We start from the raw sequence: 26,630 nt of genomic DNA, 5'->3' as shown, positions 1-26,630 counted from the left end.
TTTAATGCAAAGATAAGCTGAATGATATCTCTGAGACTTTTTAACTTCAGCTTTCCTGAGAGTTTGCAGGACCTTTTCTGGGAAAACTGGTGGGAATGGTCATGAATAACTTCGGGAAGTAAAAGGCTCATCATGTCTTTGATGCAGGGTTCAGCAAATGACAGTCCAGGGGCTTAATTCAGCTATTCAAGCTGAAAATGGTTTTTGGATTTTTAAGTGGTTATATATAAATGTATAATATTCTTGATTTTTCTTCTTGGCCCACAAAACCTAAAATATTTACTAACTGGTCTGTATCAGCCCGTTTTCACACTGCTATAAAGAATAGTACCTGAGACTGGTCAATTTATAAAGAAAGGAAGATTAATTGACTCACAATTCCGCATGGCTGTAGAGGCCTCTGGAAACTTACAATCATGGCAGAAGGCAGAAGGTGAAGGGGAAGCAGGCGGAGAGAGAGGAATATGTGGAGGAGGAACTGTCAAACACTTACAAAATCATCAGATCTCTTGAGAACTCACTATCACGAGATTAGCATGGGGGAACTGCCCCCCATGATCCAGTCACCTCCTGTGGGGATTATGGGGATTATAATTCAAGATTAGATTTGGGTGGGGACACAGAGCCAAACCAAATCATGGCCCTTTACAGAAAAAGTTTGTCAAGCTTATCTAGGGAAGATACTATATCATGAACTTTATTGGCTATGTATATGCATGCTCAAAAGAGGGAGAAATGGGAGCGGGGAAAAGACCTATGGTACACAAATATTTCTGTGAGTTATTTTCTAAAGTTAGAAAGTCACTGGGGAACTAGATTACCATTTGGCACCTTTTCAGTTTTAATGATTATGTCATTTATTAGTACTGTCTTTTTCTTTATAGAATGAATTACCAGATGGATTAAACAAAAAGCGTTTACAAATCTTATTAAAAGGCTATGGTGAATATCCAACAAAATACAGGTACAATTTAAAATCTGTATGTTACATCAATTTTACTCAAAAAAAATTTGGGGGGGTTAAAATATACTTTTATTTCAGAATGTTCATTTGGCGCTCTCTACTACAACTGCCCGAAAATCATACTGCATTTAGTAGCCTCACAGATAAGGGGACTCATGTGGCGTTTCTCAACCTTCAGAAGAAATACCCCATCAAAAGTAGGAAACTACTCAGAGTATTACAGAGGTATGTTCTCTATATTGCAGCAATGTGTATAAGACCTGTAACTAATAATTGCAGTGTTTTAAAATCTGTTTATAAAATATTGTTTGGTCAGTTTGATTATCTTTATGTGATATGTTGTTTTAATTTTTAAAATGTACATACACATATATTACATATGAATATTAGTTTGTATTGTGTTCTAGAAAATAGGACTCTTTCAGATTAATCTAAAAGAATATTCCAGCACTTTGGGAGGCCAAAAGTGGATCACCTGAGGTCAGGAGTTGGAGACCAGCCACCATGGTGAAATTTATGATGTTTCTACTAAAAATACAAAAATTAGCCAGGTGTGGTGGTGGGCACCTGTAATCCCAGCTACTCGGGAGGCTGAGGCAGGAGAATCACTTGAACCCAGGAGATGGAGGTTGCAGTGACCCAAGATTGTGCCGTTGCACTCCAGCCTGGGCGGCAGAGCAAGCCTCCATCCAAAAAAGAAAGAAAAGCAAGAGGCACAGTAGAAAGAGCTTTGAATTAGAAGGCAAAAGACCTAGTAACAGTAGCTCATCCTTTAACATGCTTTTCATGTGTTAGGCACATTTAACTTATAGGTAAAGAAACTGAGGCTTAGAGAGATTAGGAAATATGATCAAGTCACAGCAGTGGTAGAGCTAAGATTAAGCCCAGGTTCCAGAGTCGAAGACTTTTTTAAAAAATATTTTTTTATGGCCAGACGCAGTATCATGCCTGTAATCCCAGCACTTTGGGAGGCTGAGGTGGGTGGATCACCTGAGGTCAGGAGTTTAAGACCAGCCTGGCCAACAAGGTGAAACCCCATCTCTACCAAAAATGCAAAAAATTAGCTCAGTGTGGTGGCAGGTGCCTGTAAACCCAGCTTCTTGGGAAGCTGAGGCAGGAGAATCACTTGAACCTGGGAGGTAGAGGTTGCAGTGACCCGAGATTGTGCCATTGCACTGCAGCCTGGGCAACAAGAGTGAATCTTCATCTAAAAAAAAAAAATGTATTCTGAAAAATTTCAAGCATGAATAAAAATAATGTAACAAATATCCCCTTGCCCAACACCCAGCTTCAGTGGTTGCCAACTCATGGCCAGTCATGTTGAGTGAATATTCCCACTCACTCGACACCCGACAGCCCAACATGTACACGCTCCCCCTGCTAAATATATAGATATATATCCCTAAAGGATAAGGACTCTTTTTCTTTACCAAAAGCACACTACCATACTCACACAGAAAAAAGAATTAATAATTCTTTATCTTCAAATATTCGATCAGCTTTCCTCTGATTGTCTTAAAAATTTTTTTTCTTATGTAAACTTGTTCAAATCAGGGTTCAAACAACCTGTTCACTTTCCATTTGGTTGATACCAAATGTGCCACTGAGTTTAATCTATAGATTCTGACTACCTCTTCTTTTCATTACAATTTATTTGTTGGAAGAAACCAGGTTATTTAATCCATACTGCCCTCTATGTTCTGGATTTTGCTGATTTTATTTCATAGAATTGTTTAACACATTTCTCTTTCTTCTGAATTTACTATAAACTGACAGTTAGAGCTAGGGGCTTGATCTGAGCCAAGGTTTTTATTTTCTCCCTTTGATAATTGTTTCTTTGGCTTGCAAGAAAACTTCCTAGGAGGTTTTATGTACTTCTGTTAGGTGGATTATAATTCATACCTGACTGTCTCTTTTGGTGATGTTATTGTCCATTGATGACTATTGCCTAGATCCATTATTTAACCAGAGATGAGCAAAACAGTGATAATATAATTCTATTCCTTCTCATTTTATAAACTGGGAAATTTCTCTAAAGAAGAAGTTCTTAGGATCAACTGTTTGGTTACTCTAAGATACAACCCATGTAGGAAAGGCAAGTGAAATGCTTGGTACCTTTTTTTTTAAAACAGTTTTCAGAATAGTAAACTGATTACCTTGGAACCTTCCAGAGTGATCAGTGTATTATTATGAACTCAGAGTTAACATATAGGCCTTTTCAATAGATAGAACCAGGAGTTCATACTAATATTTTCAATTCAGATTTAATATTACAAAGTTTTTGCACAGCTTCTTTGATTTTATATTTGTATCTTTTTTCTTACGCTAAAAATCTTGATTTCTAACAACATTGACATAATTCCTTATTTTCTTTAACACACATAGACACATAACACCCACACAATGTTTTTTAAGCTCCATATATATATGTATGTATGGAGCTCCATGTATGCTGTATGATAAAACTATACAACTGTAAATAATAACAGTGTGAATATTATGATTATTGAAAACAGTCCAAAATATTTTTTATAGTTCTTTTTTTCCTTAGGTTATATCCCACTAGGCATATATAATCAAATTATTCTTTTCATTTTTGTTTTTGTTTTTTGAGGCAGGGTCTCACTCTGTCACCCAGGCTAGAGGGCAGTGGCATAATCATAGGTCACTGTAGCCTTGAACTCCTAGGCTCACCCGATCCTCCCACCTTAGCCTCCCAAGTAGCTGCTACAGGTGCGCACCACCACGCCTGGCTAATTTTGTTTTTAAGTCATCTCTCAACAAAGTAATTTGATGTTAGTCAAAAGATGGGAACTTATTGTTGAATACATAACTGCTGTAATTATGAAAGTACTATCCTTAGGAGAACATGTTCTTGTATTTAGGTTGATTTCCAGCCCTTCCAGTAATGAGGATTTCCTTACAATCTCTGGAATTCCATTTCCTAGACTCAGTAATGTTGCTAATCCCTCCCTCCTGGGGGTTGTTCTGAGTATTGTATTGAATAATAAAATATGTCTGAAGTAGCCTATTAACTCCATTAACTATATTAGTTCCGTATTGCCACCATAGCAAATTACCACACATGTAGTAGCTTAAAAACAACACAGATTTATCCTTAGAGCTTGGTAGGCAGAAGTTCACCATAGGTTGGATCTCACTGGGCTAAAATCAGAGTGTCAGCAGGGCTGCATTGCTTTCTAGAGGCTCTGGGGAAAATCCTTTTCCTTGCCTTACCCAGCTTCTGCAGGCTTCCCACATTTCATGACTCAGGCCCACCGTCTCTGTCTTCAAAGCATCTCTCTGACCATCCACAACCTTCTCTGTAGTCGTATATTCTTCTGACCACAACCAGGAAGGGGTTCTTTGATTTTAAGGACCTGTGTGATTAGATTGGACCCACCCAGGTGGTCCAGGATAAATGCCCTCACCCCAAGGTGCTTAACCATATTTGCAAAGTCCCAAGTGAAATAATATCTTCATAAATTACAGTGATTAGAGCATGGGCATCTTTTCGGGAGGGGAATGATTTGCATTATTCTGCTTGCCACATTAACTATAAAGTATACTTCTTAGAAAAATAATTTATATTTAAACAGTAATGAGAGGGACTTAGCCTTAATAGTAAAAGTTATTATAAAGCTAAAATAATTGAAATTGCTGCTGATACATAAATTGATATGCAGAGTCTAACAATAGACCCAGCTACATTCAAAAATTGACTTGTTTTTAAAGATGACATTTCACAGTGATGAAGAAAAGGTAAGTTATTTAGTAAATGACATGGAATAACTAGCTAGCCATCTAGAAACAGTTGGAAGCATACCTCGTATCTTACACCAGGATAAATTCTGCTTGAACTAAAGGTTTAATTACTTTTCTAAAAAACAAAACCATCAAAGTATTAGAAATAAATGTGGGGTTAGGAGTCTGAAACTACTTTATGTGTAGAAGCCACTTTTTTATACAAATAACTAAACAGAGATGAGAGCCAGGTTTCTTACACTCAGAGAAAGAAGATACAAATAAGAAAAAGGGTTCGAATGAGTCTTGCAGTAGTTGATTGGAATCGATAGTGTTGGTTCTTAAATTGTGTGCAGATAAATAAACACAGAAAGAAATAAAGATATGTATGTATGCAGGAGTTAGTGTACACACATATATTTCCAAGCTCTGTCTACCAAGAGGGCCTAGCAATGACACCCTGGTAGCAATGAGCGCGCCTGTTCATGTAGGGAAAACACAAGATGAACCTGAAGCATGTTTTAGTGCCGTAAAGTAAGGAAGTGCTCAGAAAGGACAGGCATGTCAAAAGGGCACATGACTCAACCTGAAAGTTCCAGTGGACAAAGCTGGAAAAATGTGAGGAATAAAATAAATAATGATCAATTATAACTTGTAGAATAAAGTAAATATCCATGAGTTTATCTTGACATAAATAATTAAAGACATAAATGAGGGAGAAGGGAGAATTCTAATAAATGTAGAAGGAATTCGAGAAATAGAATATCACCATTAGGACACCACAGTGATCATTGTTGGAGGCAAAATCCACCAATTGGTGCTAAAATTAGTGGACAAAAGTTCTAGGAGTGGCCAGGCACGGCTCACACCTGCAATCCCAGCAGTTTGGGAGGTCAAGGTGGGTGGATCACCTGATGTCAGGAGTTCGAGACCAGCCTGGCCAACATGGAGAAACCCCGTCTCTACTAAAAATGCAAAATTAGCCATGCATGGTGGCGCATGCTTGTAATCCCAGCTATTCAGGAGGCAGAGGCAGAAAATAGCTCAAACCCAGGAGGTGGAGATGGTGGTAAGCCAAGATCGAGCCATTGCACTGCAGCCAGGGCAACAAGAGCAAAACTCTGTCTCAAAAAAAAAATAAAAAGATTGGAAGCAAATGCCCAACAATAGAGGTCATGTTAAAGAAATGAAGGTGGTGGGACACCAGTGGCTCACGCCTCTAATCCAAGCACTTTGGGAAGCTGAGGCAGGAGGATCACTTGAGCCCAGGAGTTGGAGGCCAGCCTGGGTAACATAGTGAGATCCTGCCTCTACCCACAAAAAAATTAGCCGGGCATAGTGGCATACACCTGTAGGCCCAGCTACTCAAGAGACTGAGGCAGGAAGACCACTTGAGCCTAGGAGTTTAAGGCTGCACTGAGCCATGATTGTGCCGCTGCATTCCAGCCTGAGTGACAAAGCGAGGCCCTGTTTCAGAAAAAAACAGAAAGAAATGAAGGTGTATTGATACAAAGCTGTCATATGCATCTGTGAAATGTCTTAAGAAAGGTCTGCATATACTGATATACACTATTTCCAAGATACCATTAATTGAAAAATGCAAAGTACAGAACAATTTTTATAATATACTACCGTTTGTGGTTTTTTAAAAAAGGATTTATACTTTTAACAGTGGTACTTCTGAAGAGGTGAACTAGATGATACGGGTACCAGGAAGAATCTGCACCAAATACACCTTTTGTATAAGATTTTTATCATGTGAATATATGACTTATTCAAGTAAATGTTAATGCTAAGTTATTTTATTCACAGAACCTTATCTGCATTAGCTCACTGGTCTGTCATTTTCAGTGACACACCGTATCTTCCACTCTTGGCATTTCCATTTGTAAAATTATTCCAGAACAATCAACTCATCTGTTTTGAAGTTATTGCTACTCTCATAAGTAAGTAAATACTTATTAAAGTATGAGATCAAGAATGGATTTTTCTACATTTTCCTGATGTCTTTGCACCTTTGCAGCATTTAACAATTCTGGATGTCTCTACTTTTAAGTCAAGAAAGTGTGAAACAATAAGATATCAAGCAGCCGGGCGTGGTGGCTCACACCTGTTATCCAAGCACTTTGGAGGCCAAGGCGGGAGGATCACCTTAGGTCAGGAGTTCATGACCAGCCTGATCAACATAGTGAAACCCCCATCTATAAAAAAATAAAATAATTTTTAAAAAAAGAAGCATAAAATAGACAGTTGAAGCGTTCATATGTAAACCTTTTTATTTAGAAGAAAATTTGGATAGTTAAGTTTTTAAAGATATTATAGACTGGATTTTGCTAGTAAGAATGAAGTAGATCAAAGGAAAGCCAGTTACTTTTTTTTTTTTTTTTTTTTTGAGACGGAGTTTTGCTCTGTCACCAGGCTGGAGTGCAGTGGCACAATCTTGGCTCACTGCAACCTCTGCCTCCCAGGTTCAAATGATTCTCCTGCCTCAGCCTTCCCAGTAGCTGGGACTACAGGTGTGCACCACCACGCCCAGCTAATTTTCATGTTTTTAGTAGAGATGGGGTTTCACCATGTTGGCGAGGATGGCTTCCATCTCTTGACCTCGTGATCCATCCACCTCAGCCTCCAAAAGTGCTGGGATTACAGGTGTGAGCCACCTTACCCAGCCTGCCAGTTATTCTTCATAGGACTGTTATAACTGTAAAGCACTGCACATAGCTCCTGTGGTTTAATACTCAAGTGTTGGCCTCTGTCCTCATCCTCATCATACATGGCTGATGTTTACTGAGCATTTTCAGTGTACCAGACAGCATTCTTAGTGTTTTAGCTTTATTAATTCATTTAATCCTTAAAATAATCCTATGCTGTAGGCATTATTTATCCCCTTTTTACAAGTGAAGAGCCTGAGACACAGAGAGTGTGAATTACCCAAGGTTAGTTTAGGGGCAGAGCAAGCGTTTGAACCCAAGCAGGCAGACTTCATCATCTGTACTTGCAGCTGTTGTGTTTGTTCAACATCATTATCATTTACACCGAAAAGTGGGTCGTTATTTTCATATTAGTAAAATCAAGTCTATTAAACTGGATCAAAATTATAGATTGGTTTAACAAAAATCAATGTTATATGTACTTTGTTACCTAATTTGTTGTTTTTATACAAAGGAGATAAGTAATTTAACTTAAAATTCTGAAAAGTTGAACTAAGAAAAAGTTCCAAGCGTATAGATGTTGTATATTTCAGTGTATTTTCTTTACACTTCTGTTAACATTGTACTTGTTTTAATAATTTTTTTGCTAATCGGTGGAGAAATTTTGAAAAACATAAGAAAACACACAAAAGAAAATTAAATTTACCAATATTTCTTTTCTCCAAAGGTAATCTTTGAAAACGGTGATTTCGTATAAGGTCATTTATTCCCAAATTATTAAATATTTGTGAAAAACATCATTTAGGCCAGGCACGGTAGCTCACACCTGTAATCCCAGCACTTTGGGAGGCCGAGGAAGTTAGATCACCTTAGGTCAGGAGTTCAAGACCAACCTGGCCAACATGGTGAAACCCTGTCTACTAAAAATACAGAAATTAGCCAGGCATGATGGTGTGTGCCTGTAATCCCAGCTACTCAGGAGGCTGAGTCAGGAGAATCACTTGAACCCAGGAGGCGGAGGCTGCAGTAAGCTGAGATTGCTCCATTGCACTCCAGCCTGGGCAAGACAGAGGGAAACTCTGTCTCAAAAAAAAAAAAAAAGAAAGAAAAACATAATTTATTGTCTGCATAAAATAGTATTTCATCTTACAGATATATCATTTATGTATTCTTCAACTGCAAGAATTTTATTTTTCTAATTTTTCCACACTTTTAAAGCAGTTTTTTGTTGTTATACTATATTTACTTCATTTTATATATAGATAGATAGATAGATAGATAGATTTCCCTTATTTTTATACATTTCATAAACATTTTTATTGGCTGTTATTACATAAGGCGCATATACTAGTTTAATCTTCTGTTCTTTGATAGTTAGATTGTTTCTAATTTTACCTCTTTTTTTGTTTTTTCAGATGGGAGTCTCACACTCTGTCACCTAGGCTGGAGTGCAGTGGCACCACCTCAGCTCACTGCAACCGCCACCTCCTGGGTGATTCTCCTCCTTCAGCCTCCTGAGTAGCTGGGATTATGGGGACCCGCCACACCATGCCTGGCTAATTTTTGTATTTTTAGTAGAGACAGAGTTTCATCATGTTGGCCAGGCTGGTCTCAAACTCCTGACCCCAAGTGATCTGCCCACCTCAGCCTCCCAAAGTGCAGGGATTACAGGCATGAGCTGCCCACACCCAGCAGTTTTACCTATTAAAAAAAATAACAATGTTATAACAAATCTTCACACAAAAAAAAATAACTTCCTTTGGGTAGATTCCCAGAATTGGTATTATCAGGTTATAAAATAGGAATTGGGTTATTATTACAAAAGGGTTGTCATATGGTTTGGATGTGTGTCCCTCCAAATCTCATGTTGAAATGCGATCCCTGATGTTGGAGGTGGGGCCCAGTGGGAGGTGTTGGATTATGAGGACAAATCATTCATAAATGGCTTTAGCACCACCCCCTTGATTGTAAACAAGTTCTCACTCAGTTAATTCACACGAGATCTAGTTGTTTGAAAGAGTGTAGCACCACCCACCTTGCGCTCTCGTTCCTGTCCTCTTCCTGAGGTCCTCACCTCATCTCTCGGTCCTGCTGTCTTCACTTCCGAAAGCGGGTGCTAGAGCTCTGCTTGCACAGCCTGCAGAGCCATGAGTCAATTAAACCCGTTCCTTGTAAATTACCCAGTCTCAGGTATTTCTTTATAGCAATAGAAAAGCAAACTAACACAGGTAGTAGTTTTCCTGCCAATAGCACTACATGTTTTAAAAGCAAAAGAAACACAATAACAAAAAGACAAGCCAATTAAAAAATAAGTAAAGGAAAAATAAAAAATAAAAAAAATAAGTAAAGGACTTGAATAGACATTTCTTTATAGGCAGTGTATAAATGACTATCAAGCATATGAAAAGATGCTCAGCATCATCAGTCATTAGGGAAATGCAAACCAAAACCACAGTGAGATGCCACTTTATACCTGCTAGGATAGCTATAATTTAAAAATGTTATACACATATTATTGGGGATGTGGGAAAATTGGAACTTTCATTTATTGCTGGTAGAAACGTAAAATAATGCTGTCACTGTGGAAAACAGTTTGGCACTGTGAAAAACAATTTGCCATTTCTTCAAAAATTCAAACATAGAATTACCATATAACCCAACAATTTCACTCGTGGGTATATACACAAAAGAACTTTAAACTGAGAGTCAGACAGATACTCACATGTGAATGTTCATAGCATCCTTATTCCCAATAGCCACAAGATGGAAACAGTCTATTAACAGATTAATGGTTAAACAAAGTGTGGTATACACACACATATACCACACTTATATGGAAAATAGTGGAATATTATCCAGTTGTCAAAAGAAATGAAGTCCTGACACACGCTAGCTGCAACATGGGTGAACCTTGAGAACATCATGCTTAGTGAAATAAGCTAGACACCAAAGGACAGATATTGTATGGTTTCACTTGGGAAATATCTAGAATAGGCAAATTCATAGATACAGAAAATAAATTAGAGTTTACAGGGGCTAGGGAAAGTGGGACAGAGAGCTAGTCCTGAATGAATACAGAGTTTCTGTTTGGAGTATTGAAAGGGTTTGGGGAATCGATAGTGGTAATAATTGTATAACACTGAATGAGATTATGTCTCTGAATTGTACACTTAAAAATGGTAAAAGTGGCCAGGCGCAGTGGCTCACACCTGTAATCCCAGCACTTTGGGAGGCTGAGGCAGGTGGATCACTTGAGGTCAGGAGTTTTGAAACCAACCTGGCCAACATGGTGACACCCCGTTGCTACTAAAAATAAAAAACTAGCCAAATGTGGTGGCAGGCGCCTGTAATCCTAGCTACTTAGGAGGCTGAGGCAGGAGAATCACTTGAACCCAGCAGGAGGAGGTTGCAGTGAGCTAAGATCTCGCCATTGCACTCCAGCTTGGGTGACAAGAGCGAAACTCTGTCTCAAAAAAAGAGAAATGGTTAAAGTGGCAAATAGCATCTGTTTTACTATAATTAGTATAGAAAGTAACAAATTATAGTTGACTTAGGTAGGCATGCAAAACAGTTCTTTATTTCTGGTAAAATCTTGTTACATAGCTAAAATGTTTTATACTAAGGAAATTGATTTTTCTCTTCTAAACAAACATGCCTGAAATCTAAATTTGGGAGACTATTGTTTCCTCTGGGATGGTCAGCATCAGTCGTGGATTTTTATCAAGGGTCTCAAATTAGTTTTACTCAATAAACCTTTATTAAAGAGTAATGTTTCTGAGGGGAGCGAGTGAGGAGGCTGCCTCTGACTCCTGCTTTCACGTCATTGCTGTACGTGGAGCTCCACCGGTGCAGGTGTGAGCCAGATGGATGCCAGGTGACTCTGCCTCGCTGAGGAAAGAGAACTACACACTGGCAAGGCAACCCCAAGAAGCTGAGAGACAGAATGTCATCACATGCGTTCTTTGTACGGATTTGCCAGAAGAAGCATCCAGATACTTCAGTCACTTTCTCAGAGGAAGAAAGGAAGAAAAAGAGGGAGACAGAATGGAAATGTAGCTTTATTCTAAAAATGGATATTAATAATGGCCGATCAATATTTTGTGTATTTAAGGTGGAGAGTGTATATTTTGTGTATTTAAAATGGAGAGCTCTATAAATATTTATTGAGTTTACTTGTTCCGGATCTGAGTTCAAGTCCTGGATATCTTTATTAATTTTCTGTCTCGTTGAGTCTAAATCTCTTTATGAGACTTATGTATCTGGGTGTTAGGATCGTTAGCTCTTATTGTTGCATTGATCCTTTTACCACTATATCTTTGTTGCTTTGAAATCTATTTTATCAGATGCGAGAATTGCAACTCCTGCTTTTTATTTATTTATTTATTTTTGCTCTCTATTTGGTTGGTAAATCTTTCTCCATCCCTTTGTTTTGAGTCTTTGTGTATCCTTGCATGTGAAACGGGTCTGGATGTAACATACCGTTAGGTTTTGGCTGTATCTTTTGATTGGAGGATTTAGTCGACTTAAATTTAGGGTTACTGCCATTTGATGTTAACTGGCTATTTTATCCATTCATTGATGTAAATTCTTCTTTATGCTGATGCTCTTTACTTTTTGGCATATTTTTAGAAAGGCTAATACTGGTTGTTCCTTTCTATATATAATGCTTCTTTCAGAAGCTCTTGTAAAGCCAGCCTGGTGGTAATAAAATCTCTGAGTACTTGCTTGTTCATAAAAGATTTTATTTTTCCTTCAGTTGTGAAGCTTAGTTTAGCAGGATATGAAATTCTGGGCTGAAAGTTATGTTCTTTAAGGATGTTGAATATCGGCCCCCACTCTCTTCTGACTTGTAGGGTTTCTGCTGAGAGATCTGCTGTAAGTCTAATAGGGTTCCCTTTGTGGGTAACCTGACCTTTCTCTCTGGCTGCCCTTAGTTTCAACCCTGGTGAATCTGACGATTATGTGCCTTGGGGTTGCTCTTCTTGAGGAATATCTTTGTGGTGTTCTCTGTATTACCTGGGGTTGAATATTGTCCTGCTTTGCTAGATTTGGAAAGTTTTCCTGAATAATATCCTGAAGAATATTTTCCAGATTGGATTCATTCTCTTCGTCGTATTCAGGTACACTTATCAAACGTAAATTAGGTCTTTTCACATCATCCCATATTTCTTAGAGACCTTGCTCATTCTTTTTTATCCTTTTTTCTCTATTCTTATCTTCTTGTTTTATTTCATTAAGTAGGTCTTCGACCTCTGATATCCTTTCTTCTGCTTGATCAATTCGGCTATTCAAACTTGGGCATATTTTGCTAAGTTTTTGTGTCGTGTTTTTCAACTTCGTTAGTTCATTTATATTCCTCTCTATATTGTCTATTCTTGTTAGCATTTTGTCAAACCTTTTTTCAAAGTTCTTAGTTTCTTTACATTGGGTTGCCTACTTCTGTTAATGGCACACAGTCCTTTTCCATCAGGGCTTCTTCTGTTGCTGATGAGGAACTGTAATCCCCTGTAGAAGGAGAGGGGTTCTGATTTTGGGTATTCTCAGCCTTTTTAGACTGGTTTCTTCCCTTTGTTATAAATTTATCCATCTGTCGTCTTTACAATTACCACCTTTCTAGTTGGGTTTCTGAGTTTATTGATTCCCAGTGCTGGAATCCAAGCAACCCACTGCACCAGCCAAAACAGCAGCAATGAGACTGATGGTGCTCTTCTGCCCAGGAATCTCCTCCCGTTTATTCTGCATGAAGAGCTGCCGTGCCGAGGCGCCGGAAAAACTGCTGCACTAGCGTGCCGGCAAAACTGCTGCGCCAGCCACAAGAGTCGCGCTGGCGACCCGTGGGGCCCCTCCACTGGGAATCTTCTGGTCTGTGAGTGACGAAAATTCATCTGAAAGTGTGGCATCCTCTCGTTCTCTGTGCTTTCACTGGGAGCTACAATCCCGAACTGTTAGCGATCAGCCATCTTGGATCTCATCCAAGGTGACATTTTAATGAAGGCCTAAATAGGGACCCTTTTAAAAAGATCATTTTGTTAATCACGTGATAAACAAAACAGGAGTCAGGAACCACAATGCCCTGTAACTAGGATCAGGAGTACTTTGGGAATTTGTGTTTGTTTTAATTAACACTTTTTCATTGACTAAGGAAATTTACAAAATTTCTATAAACATAAGATACTATGTTAACATAGAATTTTTAAATCGATCGTCATACAATATAAAGAGTTATATTTTCTATTATTCATGGACATATTGAGAACATAAAAATTGGATATATTTAAGAATTGTGAAGTCTTTTGATAGCACACAAAGATATTTAAAGATAAGTTTTCTTTTTTTTTCCTTCATAGTGAATTGGTGTCAACACTGGTTTGAGTATTTTCCTAATCCTCCTATCAATATTCTTAGTATGATAGAAAATGTTTTGGCATTTCATGACAAGGAACTGCTGCAACACTTCATAGATCATGATATAACTTCCCAGGTAAGAAGCAGAAGGTTTTTAGAATAACATGACTTATTTTGTAAGCTAACATTGGTTCTGGTGTAAACAGTATTTTTTTGAAGGAGTATAATAAAAAGCATACTACGTTTTGTATTTTTAACAGTATTTCATTATTTTCTTCATTAAACTGCCTTCCTGAAAGTCTGTAAAAAAAAAAAAGCGTCCAAATTAAGGTGGTTATTTTATAATTATGTATTTAATAACGATTTTCATAGCTTAAATAAAATGTAAGGGAATATTACCAATGACTCTGTTTTTACTTTTCCTTAGAAAACTAATACATTTTTCCTCATCTGTTGTAGCTATATGCATGGCCTCTTCTTGAAACTGTGTTCTCGGAAGTGCTGACAAGAGAAGAGTGGCTGAAATTGTTTGACAATATTTTTTCCAACCATCCTTCCTTCCTTCTGATGACTGTTGTAGCCTACAACATATGTTCTAGAGTGCCTCTGCTCAACTGTAATCTTAAAGATGATTTTGAGGTAAATATTCTTGTTCTTAAGAGGAAGTTCTCAAATATCAGTTATTTCTTTTTTTCTCTCTTTTTTTTTTAATTTTTTATTTTTTCTTTTGCGACAGAGTCTTGCTCTGTCACCCAAACTGGAGTACAGTGGCGCAATTTTGGCCCACAGCAACCTCCACCTCCTGGGTTCAAGCAATTCTCCTGCCTCAGCCTCCTGAGTAGGTGGGATTACAGGTGCGTGCCATCACGCCCAGCTAATTTTTGTATTTTCAGTAGAGACGGGTTTCACCATGTTGGTCAGACTGGTCTCAAACTCCTGACCTCATGATTCTGCCACCTTAGCCTCCAAAGAGCCACTGCACCCAGCCATATCAGTTATTTCAATTGAAAAATCCATTTATTTATTGAATCCTTGTTATATGTCAGACACTGGTGCTAGGTGATAGGAATATAAAGGATAACAAGTCACACCACATCACCATCTGTATACAGTTTATAGACAATAAAGCAGGCAATTATAATAGGCTAGTAGTCTTACAATCATAGCTTAAGAAAAGAATCATGATAATATTGGGGTTTCTGCTTTTCGCTTGCTTTTTTTTTTTTGAGACAGAGTCTTGCTCTGTCACCCAGACTGGAGTGTAATGGCACGATCTTGGCTCTTTGCCACCTCCGCCTCCCGGGTTCAAGTGATTTTCCTGCCTCAGCCTCCTGAGTAGCTGGGACTACAGGTGCCTGCCACCACCCCCAGCTAATTTTTTTGTATTTTTAATAGATGGGGTTTCAGCATGTTGGCGAGGCTGGTCTCGAACTCTTGACCCCGGGTGATCCACTGCCTTGGCCTCCCAAAGTGTTGAGATTACAGGTGTGAGCCACCTCGCCTAGCTGCTTTTTGCTTTTATAAAGGTTGTTTAACAGGTAGAGAGTTGTTATTCTGTGCCTATCTTATCAATACCCATCTGGTCTTAGATAGTCTGAATGCTTACTATACATGCAAAAGATAACTATAAGAGCTTTGAGACCTGGCAGGAAAGTGTCTGAAAGAAAGCATTAGAGATCGTAAATAAAAGTAGAGGCTCTTTTGGTGGACAAGATGAATTAGTTGGGTTCTTGTATGTGTGTGACTTATTTAGTGTGTCCAATTAAACTTCATTTTTACCTCATGATTCCATGATACATTTATTTGTATCTTCCAGCAAAACAAGATAATGTGGAAACATTTCAGATATTTTTTAAAAGTCAAGCTAATTTATTTTCAAAGGCTAATTTATTTTGGATTTTGAAGAAAAAATAAAAATCCAAGCAGAGTTTGTTCTATTGTCTATTGTTGAAGCATTCTTTTTTTTTTTATTGTAATAAAAGCCTTCATTTTAAGTTAAAATGTAAACAGTTTTATGTCAGAATTTCTTAGGATTGTGAAACTCTGTTACAGTTTTAAAATAAATTGTCTTCATTGTAAAACTTGAGTAGAGAAAACCTTTAATGAATTTGCAAAAAATGTATTCTTTTTTTTTTTTTTTGAGGCAAAGTCTCACTCTGTCACCCAGGCTGGAGTGCAATGGCACAATCTTGGCTCACTGCCACATCCACCTCCAGGGTTCAAGTGATTCTCCTGCCTCAGCTTCCCAAGTAGCTGGGATTATAGGCACAAGCCACCACTCCCAGCTAATTTTTTTGTATTTTTAGTAGAGACGGGGTTTCACCATGTTGGCCAGGCTGGTCTTAAACTGCTGACCTCGTGATTTGTCCACCTCGGCCTCCCAAAGTGCTGGAATTAAGGTGTAAGCCACCTCGCCTGGCTAAAAATATATACTCTTAAAGATAGATTCACATTTTTTAAAATCCTTGTTTTATTTCTACCTCATAATTGCTTCGTCAGGTAAATCTCAATTTAAACACCAAGTTTTCTTACAGTTTTTTTTTCACCATCGGAATAACCTGGATATAAATGTTGTGATTAGACAAGTGTATCATCTCATGGAGACCACGCCCACTGCCATTCATCCAGACAGCATGCTTCATGTTTTTGTTGCACTGACAAAAGGACAGTACCCAGTATTTAATCAATATCCAAAGTTTATTGTGGACTATCAGACACAGGAACGAGAAAGAATAAGGAACGATGAGTTGGATTACCTAAGGGAGAGGTAATTATGGAATAGTTGTTCTTTTTCTGATACAGTAAACTCTGTTATAAACATAATAAAGTTTTCATGAAAAATACATTTAAACTATTGAGTATTTGTTTAAAATCAAAGTTTGAAGGCTAGAAATATTAAAGAGTTAATTCTTACATATAGAAATAAAATGGATTATATATTAATAGTATACATTTTGTGTTTTGATGATTCTTGGAATTAAATTACTTAGGTAGAGAGTGTTTTCATAATAATATTATCTACTTCAGGCAGACAGTTGAAGATATGCAAGCTGAAGTCGACCAGCAAAGAGTTGAAGATGAAGCTTGGTACCAGAAACAGGAGCTGCTTCGTAAAGCTGAAGAAACAAGGAGAGAAATGCTCTTACAAGAGGAGGAGAAAATGATACAACAAAGACAGAGGTATGTCTGATCACTAAACAAATCTGGACATATGAGTTAGTCAAATAAGTTTTGTGTTCTTTCAATTTTTTATTTTAGGAATAACGTTATATATAGGATTACCAGCTGTAGTATTTCTATTAAGTTAATAAAAAGAATCTTTATATACCACTTTTTGAAAAATTGCTCTGTAGTAAATGCAATTCTGAAGCTATACTGGATGCAATATAGCTTTGCACACATTAATGTATCTTGAAGGACATTATTTAGAAACATTTCTATAGTGGGCAGAAATGCTTTGTAATAAAGTGCTGGGTATATCACCTTTAGTGGAGTATAATTTTTTGAATTGTGTTTTAAACATATCTGTGTGACCTGACAATTGTAACATAAAATGATTATGTCATTACTCATTTAACAGTTTGGAGGACAGGGGAATGAGTATTAGATGTGTATTCAAAAGTATGTTAGCTGGGTGTGGTGGCACGTACCTATAGTCTCAGCTACTAGGTAGCATCACTTGAGCCCAGGAGGTGAAGGCCAACCTGAGCAACATAGTGAGACCCTGTCTCTTAAAAAAACAAGCAAAAACTTAAAAATAAACACATAGGCTAGGCGCAGTGGCTCACACCTGTAATCCCAGCGATTTGGGAGGCCAGGCGGGTGGATCACTTGAGGTCAGGAGTTTGAGACCAGCCTGGCCAACATGGTGAAACCCCATCTCTACTAAAACTACAAAAATTAGCGGAGCATGGTGGTGCATGCCTGTAATCCCAGCTACTTGGGAGGCTGAAGCAGAATTGCTTGACCCTGAGAGGCAGAGGTTGCAATGAACTGAGACCAAGCCACTGCACTCTAGCCTGGCAACAGAGCAAGACTCCCTCTCAAAAAATATATAAATAAATAAATAAAAGAATGTTAATAAGGTAAAATATGTAAATTAAGTAAAGTTATGGGATAATCATGGAGACTAAGCCTAACTATTGGGAAACTCACTTCTGTGTTTATAGATTCTCATTCTTAGATGAAACTTTATGTAACAGATTTATAGTGTGGGTTAAAAAGAGTAACTGAACTGAGCCGGTGAGCTTTATACTGCAATTCTCAAGGCATTACGTATATATCATTTTCAGTGACAGTGGAGCATTTCTGGCATTTCAGATAAAGGATATCAATTGTATTGAAGGGATTGGAGTGGTAGACCTGTTATGAAAAAGTTAAATCATATTAGGAATTGCTTTATTTGTCCCACTTGATGTATTTTGTATTTAAGGCTAGCTGCTGCGAAGAGAGAGCTGAAAATAAAGGAAATGCACTTACAAGATGCTGTAAGAAGGCGTTTTCTGAAGCTTCAGCAAGATCAACGGGAAATGGAGCTAAGAAGACTGGACGACGAGATTGGGAGAAAGGTTTATTATTCTTTCCTTTTTTTGTTGTTTTTTGTTTATTATTCTTACCTTAGTTCTCATACATCATCTCCGTTTACTCTCACTTAAATGTAATGAATACCTTCAAATTAAATAATATTCCTAGAGTCCACCGTGAATACCAAATAGCCCCTTTAATTTTATTTACTCTTCCCCTTAGCTTTTCTTGTTCTCTTTTGTATGTCATGAATGGCTAAATATTTAAGAAATGCCAGGAAAATTAGTCAAGTGTCCTTGGTGACTATGGTGACTATTTGTCTAAAAATAGAAATAATCAGTATCAGTTAACCATTAAGTTATTTTTTTGTGACGGAGTCTTGCTCTGTCGCCCAGGCTAAAGTGCAGTGGTGCAATCTTGGCTCACTGCAACCTCCACCTCCCACATTCAAGAGATTCTCCTGCCTCAGCCTCCCAGGTTGCTGGAATTACAGGGGCACACCACCATGCCCAGCTAATTTTTGTATTTTTGATAGAGATGGAGTTTCATCCTGTTGGCCAGACTGGTCTCGAACTCATGACCTCAGGTGATCTGCTCACCTTGGCCTCCCAAAGTGCTGGGGTTACAGATGTGAGCCACCACACCTGGCAGTTAATTTTTAATTAGGTGACATTCTTTTTTCATATAAAAATTATCTGTGGCCAGTATAAAAACAATTTCCAGTACAAAATATATAGAATTAAAAATGGACCTTCTCCATTAGTCCTCATTTTATCCCCAGAGAAATATGTTAAAAAATGGTTAATTACATAGCCTTTCAGGTGTGTTCTATGATAGAGGCATAATTATGGTCATGTTTTCCTATATTTATACAAAAATGGGATTATTCTCATACATTGTTTTTGTGACCTGCTTTTTAAAATTACATATGTTGAATATATTTTCATATTTGTTATATGTGTATCTATTTCTCTTTGTGGTTGTGTAATAACTCATTGAATGGTTTATTTAATTTTTTGTTACTGGCCATTTAGATTATTTGCAGTGTTTTGCAAATAACAAAACCTTGCTACATTGTATGGATCTTTGAGTACTTGCACACATACTTTTGTTGAGTAACTTCTAAATTATGCCAAATTGTCCTCTAAAAATGAAACGGTTGAAGCTGTTTTAAGTCTAAGAGTGCCCATATCCTAGTATAGTCAGCTGGACTGCATCAGTCTTAATATTTCCCAAGTCGATAGATGACAAATAGTCTATTTTAATTTGCCTTTTTTTATTGTTAGTGAGGTTAACTATCTCTTCTGTTATTTATCTTCCATTTGTAGAACTACAGATTACATATTTGCCTCATTTGTCCATCTTTCTGTCAAGTTAGACCTAACTTTCTGTTAGTTAGCTTACTTATCCCCAAAAGGCAAATCAGTTGTCCCAACACCATTTGTTGAATATTAGCCAAGTCATTTTCCAACTGATCGTTGTTACATATTAAATTCTCTTCAATATTTTATCTCCTTCCTTGCTTTTTCTATCCCCAAGTCAGTTCCACACTGTTTGAATGACAGTAGCTTTGTAATGTTTTACTAACTAGACCTAATTCTCACTCATTAGTCTTCCTTTTCTGAGTTTTCCTCAGTATTCTCAAATGTTTATCATTCCAAATAGGCTTTAAGAATTGTTTCACTTTTGGAATTCTCACCTCTCCAATAAAAAATCCTATTGGAATTTTTATTAGGATTGCACTGAATTTACACACTAATTTAGAGTTTCAAGCCTAGCTTTGATAAAATACTAAATACTTTTTAAGTGTTTTTTTTTTGTTTGTTTGTTTTTTTAAGACAGGGTCTAATTCTTTGCCCAGGCTGGAGTACAGTGGTGTGATCCTGGCTTACTGCAACCTCCACCTCCCCGATTCAAATGATTCTCATGCCTCAGCCTCCCAAGCAGATGGGATTACAGGTGTCCACCACAACACCCCGCTAATTTTTGTATTTTTAGTAGAGATGGGGTTTCACCATGTATGTCAGTCTGATCTGGAACTCCTAACTTCAAGTGATCTGCCCACCTCAGCTTCGCAAAGTGCTGGGATTACAGGCATCTGGCCTAAGTCTTTTAAAGTATTTTTAATTCATACGTATTAGAAATGTATTCTCTCTTTATAACACAACACTTCTTGTTTTGTTTAAAGCTTGTTAATTTTAAATTGGTTTTCAAAATCCAAGATTTCTTTTAATTTTCTCATCTAGTAATGCGATTGATATTTCATTACTACAGAAAAGTGTGTTCTTCCCACAAAGTGTAATGCAAGCTCAGACCTCTCATGTCTTTATTCCAAATCCCTTTGAAATAGGAGGAGGCACTTTTTAGTCCAAGAATCTTATAAACTCCTTTCAGTAACATAATCTGGCCTCCACCTACCCTTCCAGCCTCCTGTTCTCTTATTCTGATGTTGCGGTCTGACCCTGCCAAACTGCAAAAGCTCTTCTCACAGTTCAGGCTGTAGCAGGAAAGGCTGCTTGAATCTGAAGTGACAAGTAATGTGACTGTGAACATCTATTAGCAACAAGCAAAGTTGATCTGTTTTTGCTGTGGTGCATAGCTGTTTGTATCTCTGAAAATTCATAAGCAAAAGAGCTCTGTAATTGAAATTCCTAAAAAAGCATTATTTGCTATGCCACACCTTTCCTCCACTTCCTGGCATTCGTACTGTTCTTGCTTCATACAATCAAGCTTCCCCCACCTTTGAGCTAACTCCTTTCCCAATAACCTCTTTGAATTGAACTGGTCCTGGTCCATGTTTTTCTTTTAGCCCTTGGATATATATGTTTGCACATCCAACTACATTGTCATTTACTGTTTCTCCTATTTTAGGTATTTAATAGTGTGTCTTTTACCGTAGTGACAATATCTAACACTTCACCTTATATATATAAGATCACATATAAGAGTCTTTAGAGAGTGCTATATCCCATATACAAGCCCTCTAATACACAGGAATAAAAAGCTTCCAAGTAATCCAGTTTTGGAAATAGGTGAACTCTAAATTAACTGACTTGGAGCAGAACTCATACAGGTTGAACGTTCTGTAAGAAATTTAAACCTAGAATTGTTAATTGTCAAACCAAACTTATAAAAGTTTAGAAGTTTAGTCAAAAAAAAATTAAATAAATGTTATATTTTTATCTACCCCAGATTTAAATTGCTCAAGTTTTTCTAACTCATGATATTGCTTACGGTAATACTGTAAGAACTGCTGTCTGTTCTTCCAGTCTGAGGAGATGGGCATATGGTATTGTGCTTTTTATTTTTAAATTAAACTTTGAGAGATTATTCCTAGATTCTGCAATGAATATTAATTTTTGTCAGTTACTCTGGTTTCAAGAACCCAATTGCTGTTATTTTAAATACTGTTAGTAGGTCATTTAGATTACAGGATTACTAAATCTATTAAAAATGATTTTGTAAATTCTTTTGGTATTCACAGTTTGTTCTTTGGCCATAGATACACATGAGAGATCAAGAAATTGCTGCCACAGCCAAAGACCTAGAAATGAGACAGCTGGAACTCGAATCACAAAAGAGACTTTATGAGAAGGTATAATAAATTCAGTTATTTCCAACATAAGAAAAGCAGGGTTTGGCCAGGCTCAGTGGCTCAAACTTGTAATCCCAGCACTTTGGGAGGCTGAGTGGGGAGGAGGATCACTTGGAGCTAAGGAGTTCCAAACCTGGGCAATATAGTGAGACCCCATCTCTACTGAAAACTTTAAAAATTAGCTGAGCATTCTTATCTGTAGTCCCAACTACTCAGGAGGCTGAGGCAGGAAGATCACTTGAGCCCTGGAGTTCGAGGCTGCAGTGAGCCATGATCACACCACTGTACTCTAGCCTGGGCAAACGGAGCAAGACCCTATCTTAAAAAAAAAAAAAGAAAGAAAGAAAAAGAAAAACAGTGTTTGTATAAACCCATTTTAGACTGTATTTATTCATGGTTTTCTAGTGTTCGTTTTATTCACTTTTTACGCAGAGTATCATGCCATGCAGGATTGTAAGGTAGCCAAAATGTCTGAATGTACAGTTTGTTGTAATTATTTAATTCATGTTTCTGTTAGCAGCTTAGTCTAGTGTCTGAAGCACCAGATGTAGGCCCCAGATTTTGCCTCAGGATTTTTTACCAACTTACTAAAATTTCCTGTAATTATGTAATAGTGACTACAAAATTATCTCAGTACCTCACAAGGATCCCGAAAGGTAAATCAGTCGAGAGCTGTAAAGTTCTGTTCGTTCGTTAGTTCATTTGTTCGTTCGTTCGTTCATTCTTTCTTCTTTCTTTCTTTTTCTTCCTTTTCTTTTTCTTTTTCTTTCTTTCTATTTTTATTTATTTATTTTTGAGACAGTCTTACTCAGTCACCCAGGCTGCAGTGCAGTGGCACCATCTCAGCTCACTACAATCTTCACCTCCCCTGCTCCATCCCGCCTCAGCCTCCTCAATAGCTGGGACTACAGACATGCGCCACCGTGCTCATCTAATTTTTGTGGCTTTTTTGTAGAGATAGGGTTTCACCTTGTTGCCCAGGCTAGTCCCAAACTCCTGGGCTCAAGCAGTCTGCCCTCCTCAGCCTCCCAAAGTGCTAGGATTACAGGCATGAGCCACTGTGCCTGACCTGAAAAGTACTTTAAATTGGAATCTTCTGGAGTTAAATCAGCAAATATCTGCTTAGTATTTACTGTTCAGATTTCAAGACACTAGAAAAAGGAGCTTTGTTAATATAAATTTTTATTATTTAGGAAAAATATTTTGTTACTCATTTAGTGTTGAAACTGTAAGTTTTCGCTTCTTTCAGCCCACTTAAAAAGTCAGACTTTCTAGCCTGGGCAACACTGCAAGACCCCATCTCTACTAGAAATACACAGAAATAGCCAAATGTGGTACACACCAGTGGTGCCAGCTATTCAGGAGGCTGAGGTGGGAGGATCACTTGAGCCTGGGGGATGGAGGTTGTAGTGAGCCAAGCTTGTGCACTCCAGCCTTGAGGACAGAGTGAGACCCTCTATTTTTTGTTGTATGTAATCACTGACATCTCTACTCAGATAGTTTGGGGGTCAGCATATGATTGGACAGAGCTTTTCATAGAATCTTTTTTTTCTTTTTTTTTGAGACGGAGTCTCACTGTGTCGTCCAGGCCGGAGTGCAGTGGTGCAATCTTGGCTCACAGCAACCTCTGCCTCCTGGGTGCAGGTGATTCTCCTGCCTCAGCTTCCTGAGCAGCTGGGATTACAGGTGTGTGCCACCACACCTAGCTAATTTTTGTATTGTTAGTAGAGATGGGGTTTTACCATGTTGGTCAGGCTGGTCTCAAACTCCTGACCTCATGATCTACCTGCCTTGGCCTCCCAAAGTGCTGGGATAACTGGCATGAGCCACCACGCCTGGCTTTCCTAGATTTTTTGAACCAGTATGCTTCTAGTAGTTGCTGAGGGGCTCTGTGTGCACGTTAGGGCATGCCTTTCTTACTCAGCTAGGTAGTTTTTACTTCTTCGATTTTACTTCCTGGTTATACAAAACCTCAGTGTTAACCAGAAATGTGAGATCTTAGGTCCTTCTCAAGTCTGAGAACACAGCCCTTGGCATATGCACAGCCTTACACATGCACATGACCTTCCAGGAATCTGTCAGAGCTTTTTTAAGCCTCCTGTGGACATCTCATTCTCCTGTTTTTCCTGTTAAGCTTTTTGCTTAGCCTATCAGTTGCTCTCCTAAGATCCACTGCCTCAAGCATCCAAGCTGTTTTCAGCAGCTTCCCCAGGGAAAAGGCTATTTCTATACTAGGTGAGCTCTGAGTAAGATTAAAAAAAGACAGTCTTAGGAGTGGTCTTTCCAGGAGCCACCAGATAGGTAAAATAATGCCAGTTCTCTGGCAATGGTGGTTTGAAGGAGCTCCGTCCAACCCCATTTTGCTTGGCTTCCTCCCTTGGCTTCTAGGCTGCTGGTTTTCAAGACTAATGCATAGGCCAGGTGCAGTGGCTCACACCTGTAATCCCAACACTTTGGGAGGCTGAGGCAGGTGGATCACTTGAGATCAGAAGTTCGAGACCAGCCTGGCCAACATGGTGAAACCCATCTCTACTAAATATACAAAAAAGTTAGCCAGGCATGGTGGCGGGCACATAAAATCGCAGCTGCTTGAGAGGCTGAGGCAAGAGAATCACTTGAACCCAGGAGATTGCAGTGAGCCAAGATCATGCCACTGCACTCCAGCTTGGGTGACAGAGTGAGACTCTGTTTCACACACAAAAAAAATAAAGGCTGATGCATAGCTTGGGAGTGGGGCGGAACAGGGAAAATGCAAGGTGAAATGTCAGAGAGCTGGCTGTTTTTACCGAGATTCAGCCATTTTTATAAGTAAATGCTCCCCAGATAGCGCCAAGCCTTTGGTTAATTTCCAGAATGCTGAAAAAATTCATTTTGACATTTTTTTTTAATCAGTGTTCTCAATGCTTTTATAGATGAGAGGATTTTCAGGGGTCCTTACTCTGCCATTTTTGCTGATTCTCCAGTCTTTGCATTTTACTTTGAAAATTAGATGATGACAGCTTTTGTTTGTGTGCCTATTACTATTCTGAAAAAAGTCATTTTTGTCTTCTAGCATTATTATATAAATCATTCATTTTTTTACAAATGATTTTAACAGAATCTTACTCAAAATCAAGAAGCTGTTGCAAAAGAAATGCGAGCAGACGCAGATGCCTATAGACGAAAAGTGGATCTTGAAGAACACATGTTTCATCAACTGATAGAAGCAGGTGAAATGCAGAGCCAAAAAACTCAGAAGGTAAAAATATCCATGAGTGTATATACGGAGGAGAAATCTGCCATCCTCTTAAGAGAACAAAATTGAAAAACTCTGTGAAGTTGAGTTAGTTTGTTTCTTTGCTTCAGTTGTCACAATTCCTAGAATCTCACATTGTTTTCTTTTATATAAAAGATGCGGCCAGGCACAGTGGCTCATGCCTGTAATCCCAACACTTTGGGAGGCCAAGTTGGGTGGATCATGAGGTCAAGATATCGAAACCATCCTGGCCAACATGTTCAAACCCTGTCTCTACTAGAAATGCAAAAATCAGCTGGGCATGGTGACACGTGCCTATAGTCCCAGCTTCTTGGGAGGCTGAGGCAGGAGAATCAGTTGAACCCCAGAGGTGGAGGTTGCAGTGAGCTGAGATTGAGCCACCACACTCCAGCCTGGCAACAGAGCAAGACTCCGTCCCCCAAAAGAAAAAAGATGCTTACTTCACGGGTAATCACGCACATGTCTTTTTCCTACACTTTGAGGAAATACAAAGGAATTTCCTTAAAGAAAATACAAAGGAACAGTGACTTTACAAAGTATACTGTCCTCTGTGTCCTGCCTCCGAAATCGTCCCTGAGTTAATTAGGTTCAAAGCATCAAGTCCCTGCTTGGTATGTAAGCCCGCACTTCCAAGTGTATTGTGTGGATTACTAACTATTATTCAATAAGATGGGGATGGTCAAATAAGGGTTGGAAATGCTGTCTTAAAGTGAGGTATATTCCGTGCCAAATTTGAGGATACTGTACATCATGAATCCTTAAGAAAATTTCCCACACGCATTTCAGAGAATTTCTTATAGAGTACACCTTCAGAAATGCTGACTTATGTGAATTAAAATAGAACCTGAGACTTTCAAAGAAGAGCTTTCTCTATTATCTCTTATTATTTTTTTATTTTTATTTTTTTGAGACGGAGTTTTGCTCTTGTTGCCTAGTCTGGAGTGCAGTGGCACGATTCTGGCTCACTGCAACCTCCACCTCCCGGATTCAAGCGATTCGCCTGCCTCAGTCTCCTGAATAGCTGGGATTACAGGGATGCGCCACCATGCCTAGCTAATTTTGTATTTTTACTAGAGACAGGGTTTCTCCATGTTGGTCAGGCTGGTCTCGAACTCCTACCTCAGCCTCCCAAAGTGCTGTGTTTACAGACGTGAGCCATCACGCCTGGCTATTATGCCTTTAACAAACTGTTAAATGGGTATTTTTTACCAGTCTGCTCCTATCCCAAAACCAGGAATAGTGTACATTAGATACCTTCTGTTCTACCACAGTCTCTTAGGTGATTTTCTTAAGATATTCCATTATTTTTTTTAATAGGCTTTTGTCCAGTCTGTTAAAATGGGCTACTATCCCCTCTTCAGAGTGCTGAAAACATGGAAATTGTTGAATCCCACATATCCCATAGCTGATAAATTCTTAACCCTGGCTGTAAATTAGAATCACTTGAAGAGCTTTTTAAAAGGTGCTGGTACCCAGCTGTCCAGTGATTGGATTAATTGGCGTAATGTGAGCAGATGCAGATACCTATAGATGAAAAGTAAATCTTGAAGA

General features: G+C 38.3%; 1 protein-coding gene across 27 annotated transcripts in view; it reads left to right on the top strand.

Annotated features, from left to right (window-relative positions):
• Window positions 1-26,630, top strand: part of TBC1D31 (TBC1 domain family member 31) — a 73,721-nt gene that overhangs the window by 36,869 nt on the left and 10,222 nt on the right. For 22 of the 27 annotated variants that reach the window (XM_078353260.1, XM_078353256.1, XM_078353248.1 and 19 more), the window contains 10 exons: window positions 885-964; window positions 1,043-1,189; window positions 6,521-6,654; window positions 13,707-13,840; window positions 14,164-14,343; window positions 16,239-16,471; window positions 16,732-16,884; window positions 18,137-18,272; window positions 21,731-21,823; window positions 24,921-25,061. In XM_078353260.1, the coding sequence (XP_078209386.1) occupies window positions 885-964; window positions 1,043-1,189; window positions 6,521-6,654; window positions 13,707-13,840; window positions 14,164-14,343; window positions 16,239-16,471; window positions 16,732-16,884; window positions 18,137-18,272; window positions 21,731-21,823; window positions 24,921-25,061 (1,431 nt within the window). The remainder of the gene's footprint in view (window positions 1-884; window positions 965-1,042; window positions 1,190-6,520; window positions 6,655-13,706; window positions 13,841-14,163; window positions 14,344-16,238; window positions 16,472-16,731; window positions 16,885-18,136; window positions 18,273-21,730; window positions 21,824-24,920; window positions 25,062-26,630) is intronic. The other 5 variants (XM_035277543.3, XM_078353246.1, XM_008983300.5 and 2 more) reach the window with 1 other exon arrangement.

The sequence above is a fragment of the Callithrix jacchus genome, chromosome 16, assembly GCF_049354715.1.
Source record: "Callithrix jacchus isolate 240 chromosome 16, calJac240_pri, whole genome shotgun sequence".
Classification (NCBI taxonomy): Eukaryota; Metazoa; Chordata; class Mammalia; order Primates; family Cebidae; genus Callithrix; species Callithrix jacchus.
This window is presented reverse-complemented; position numbering and strand designations above follow the sequence as displayed.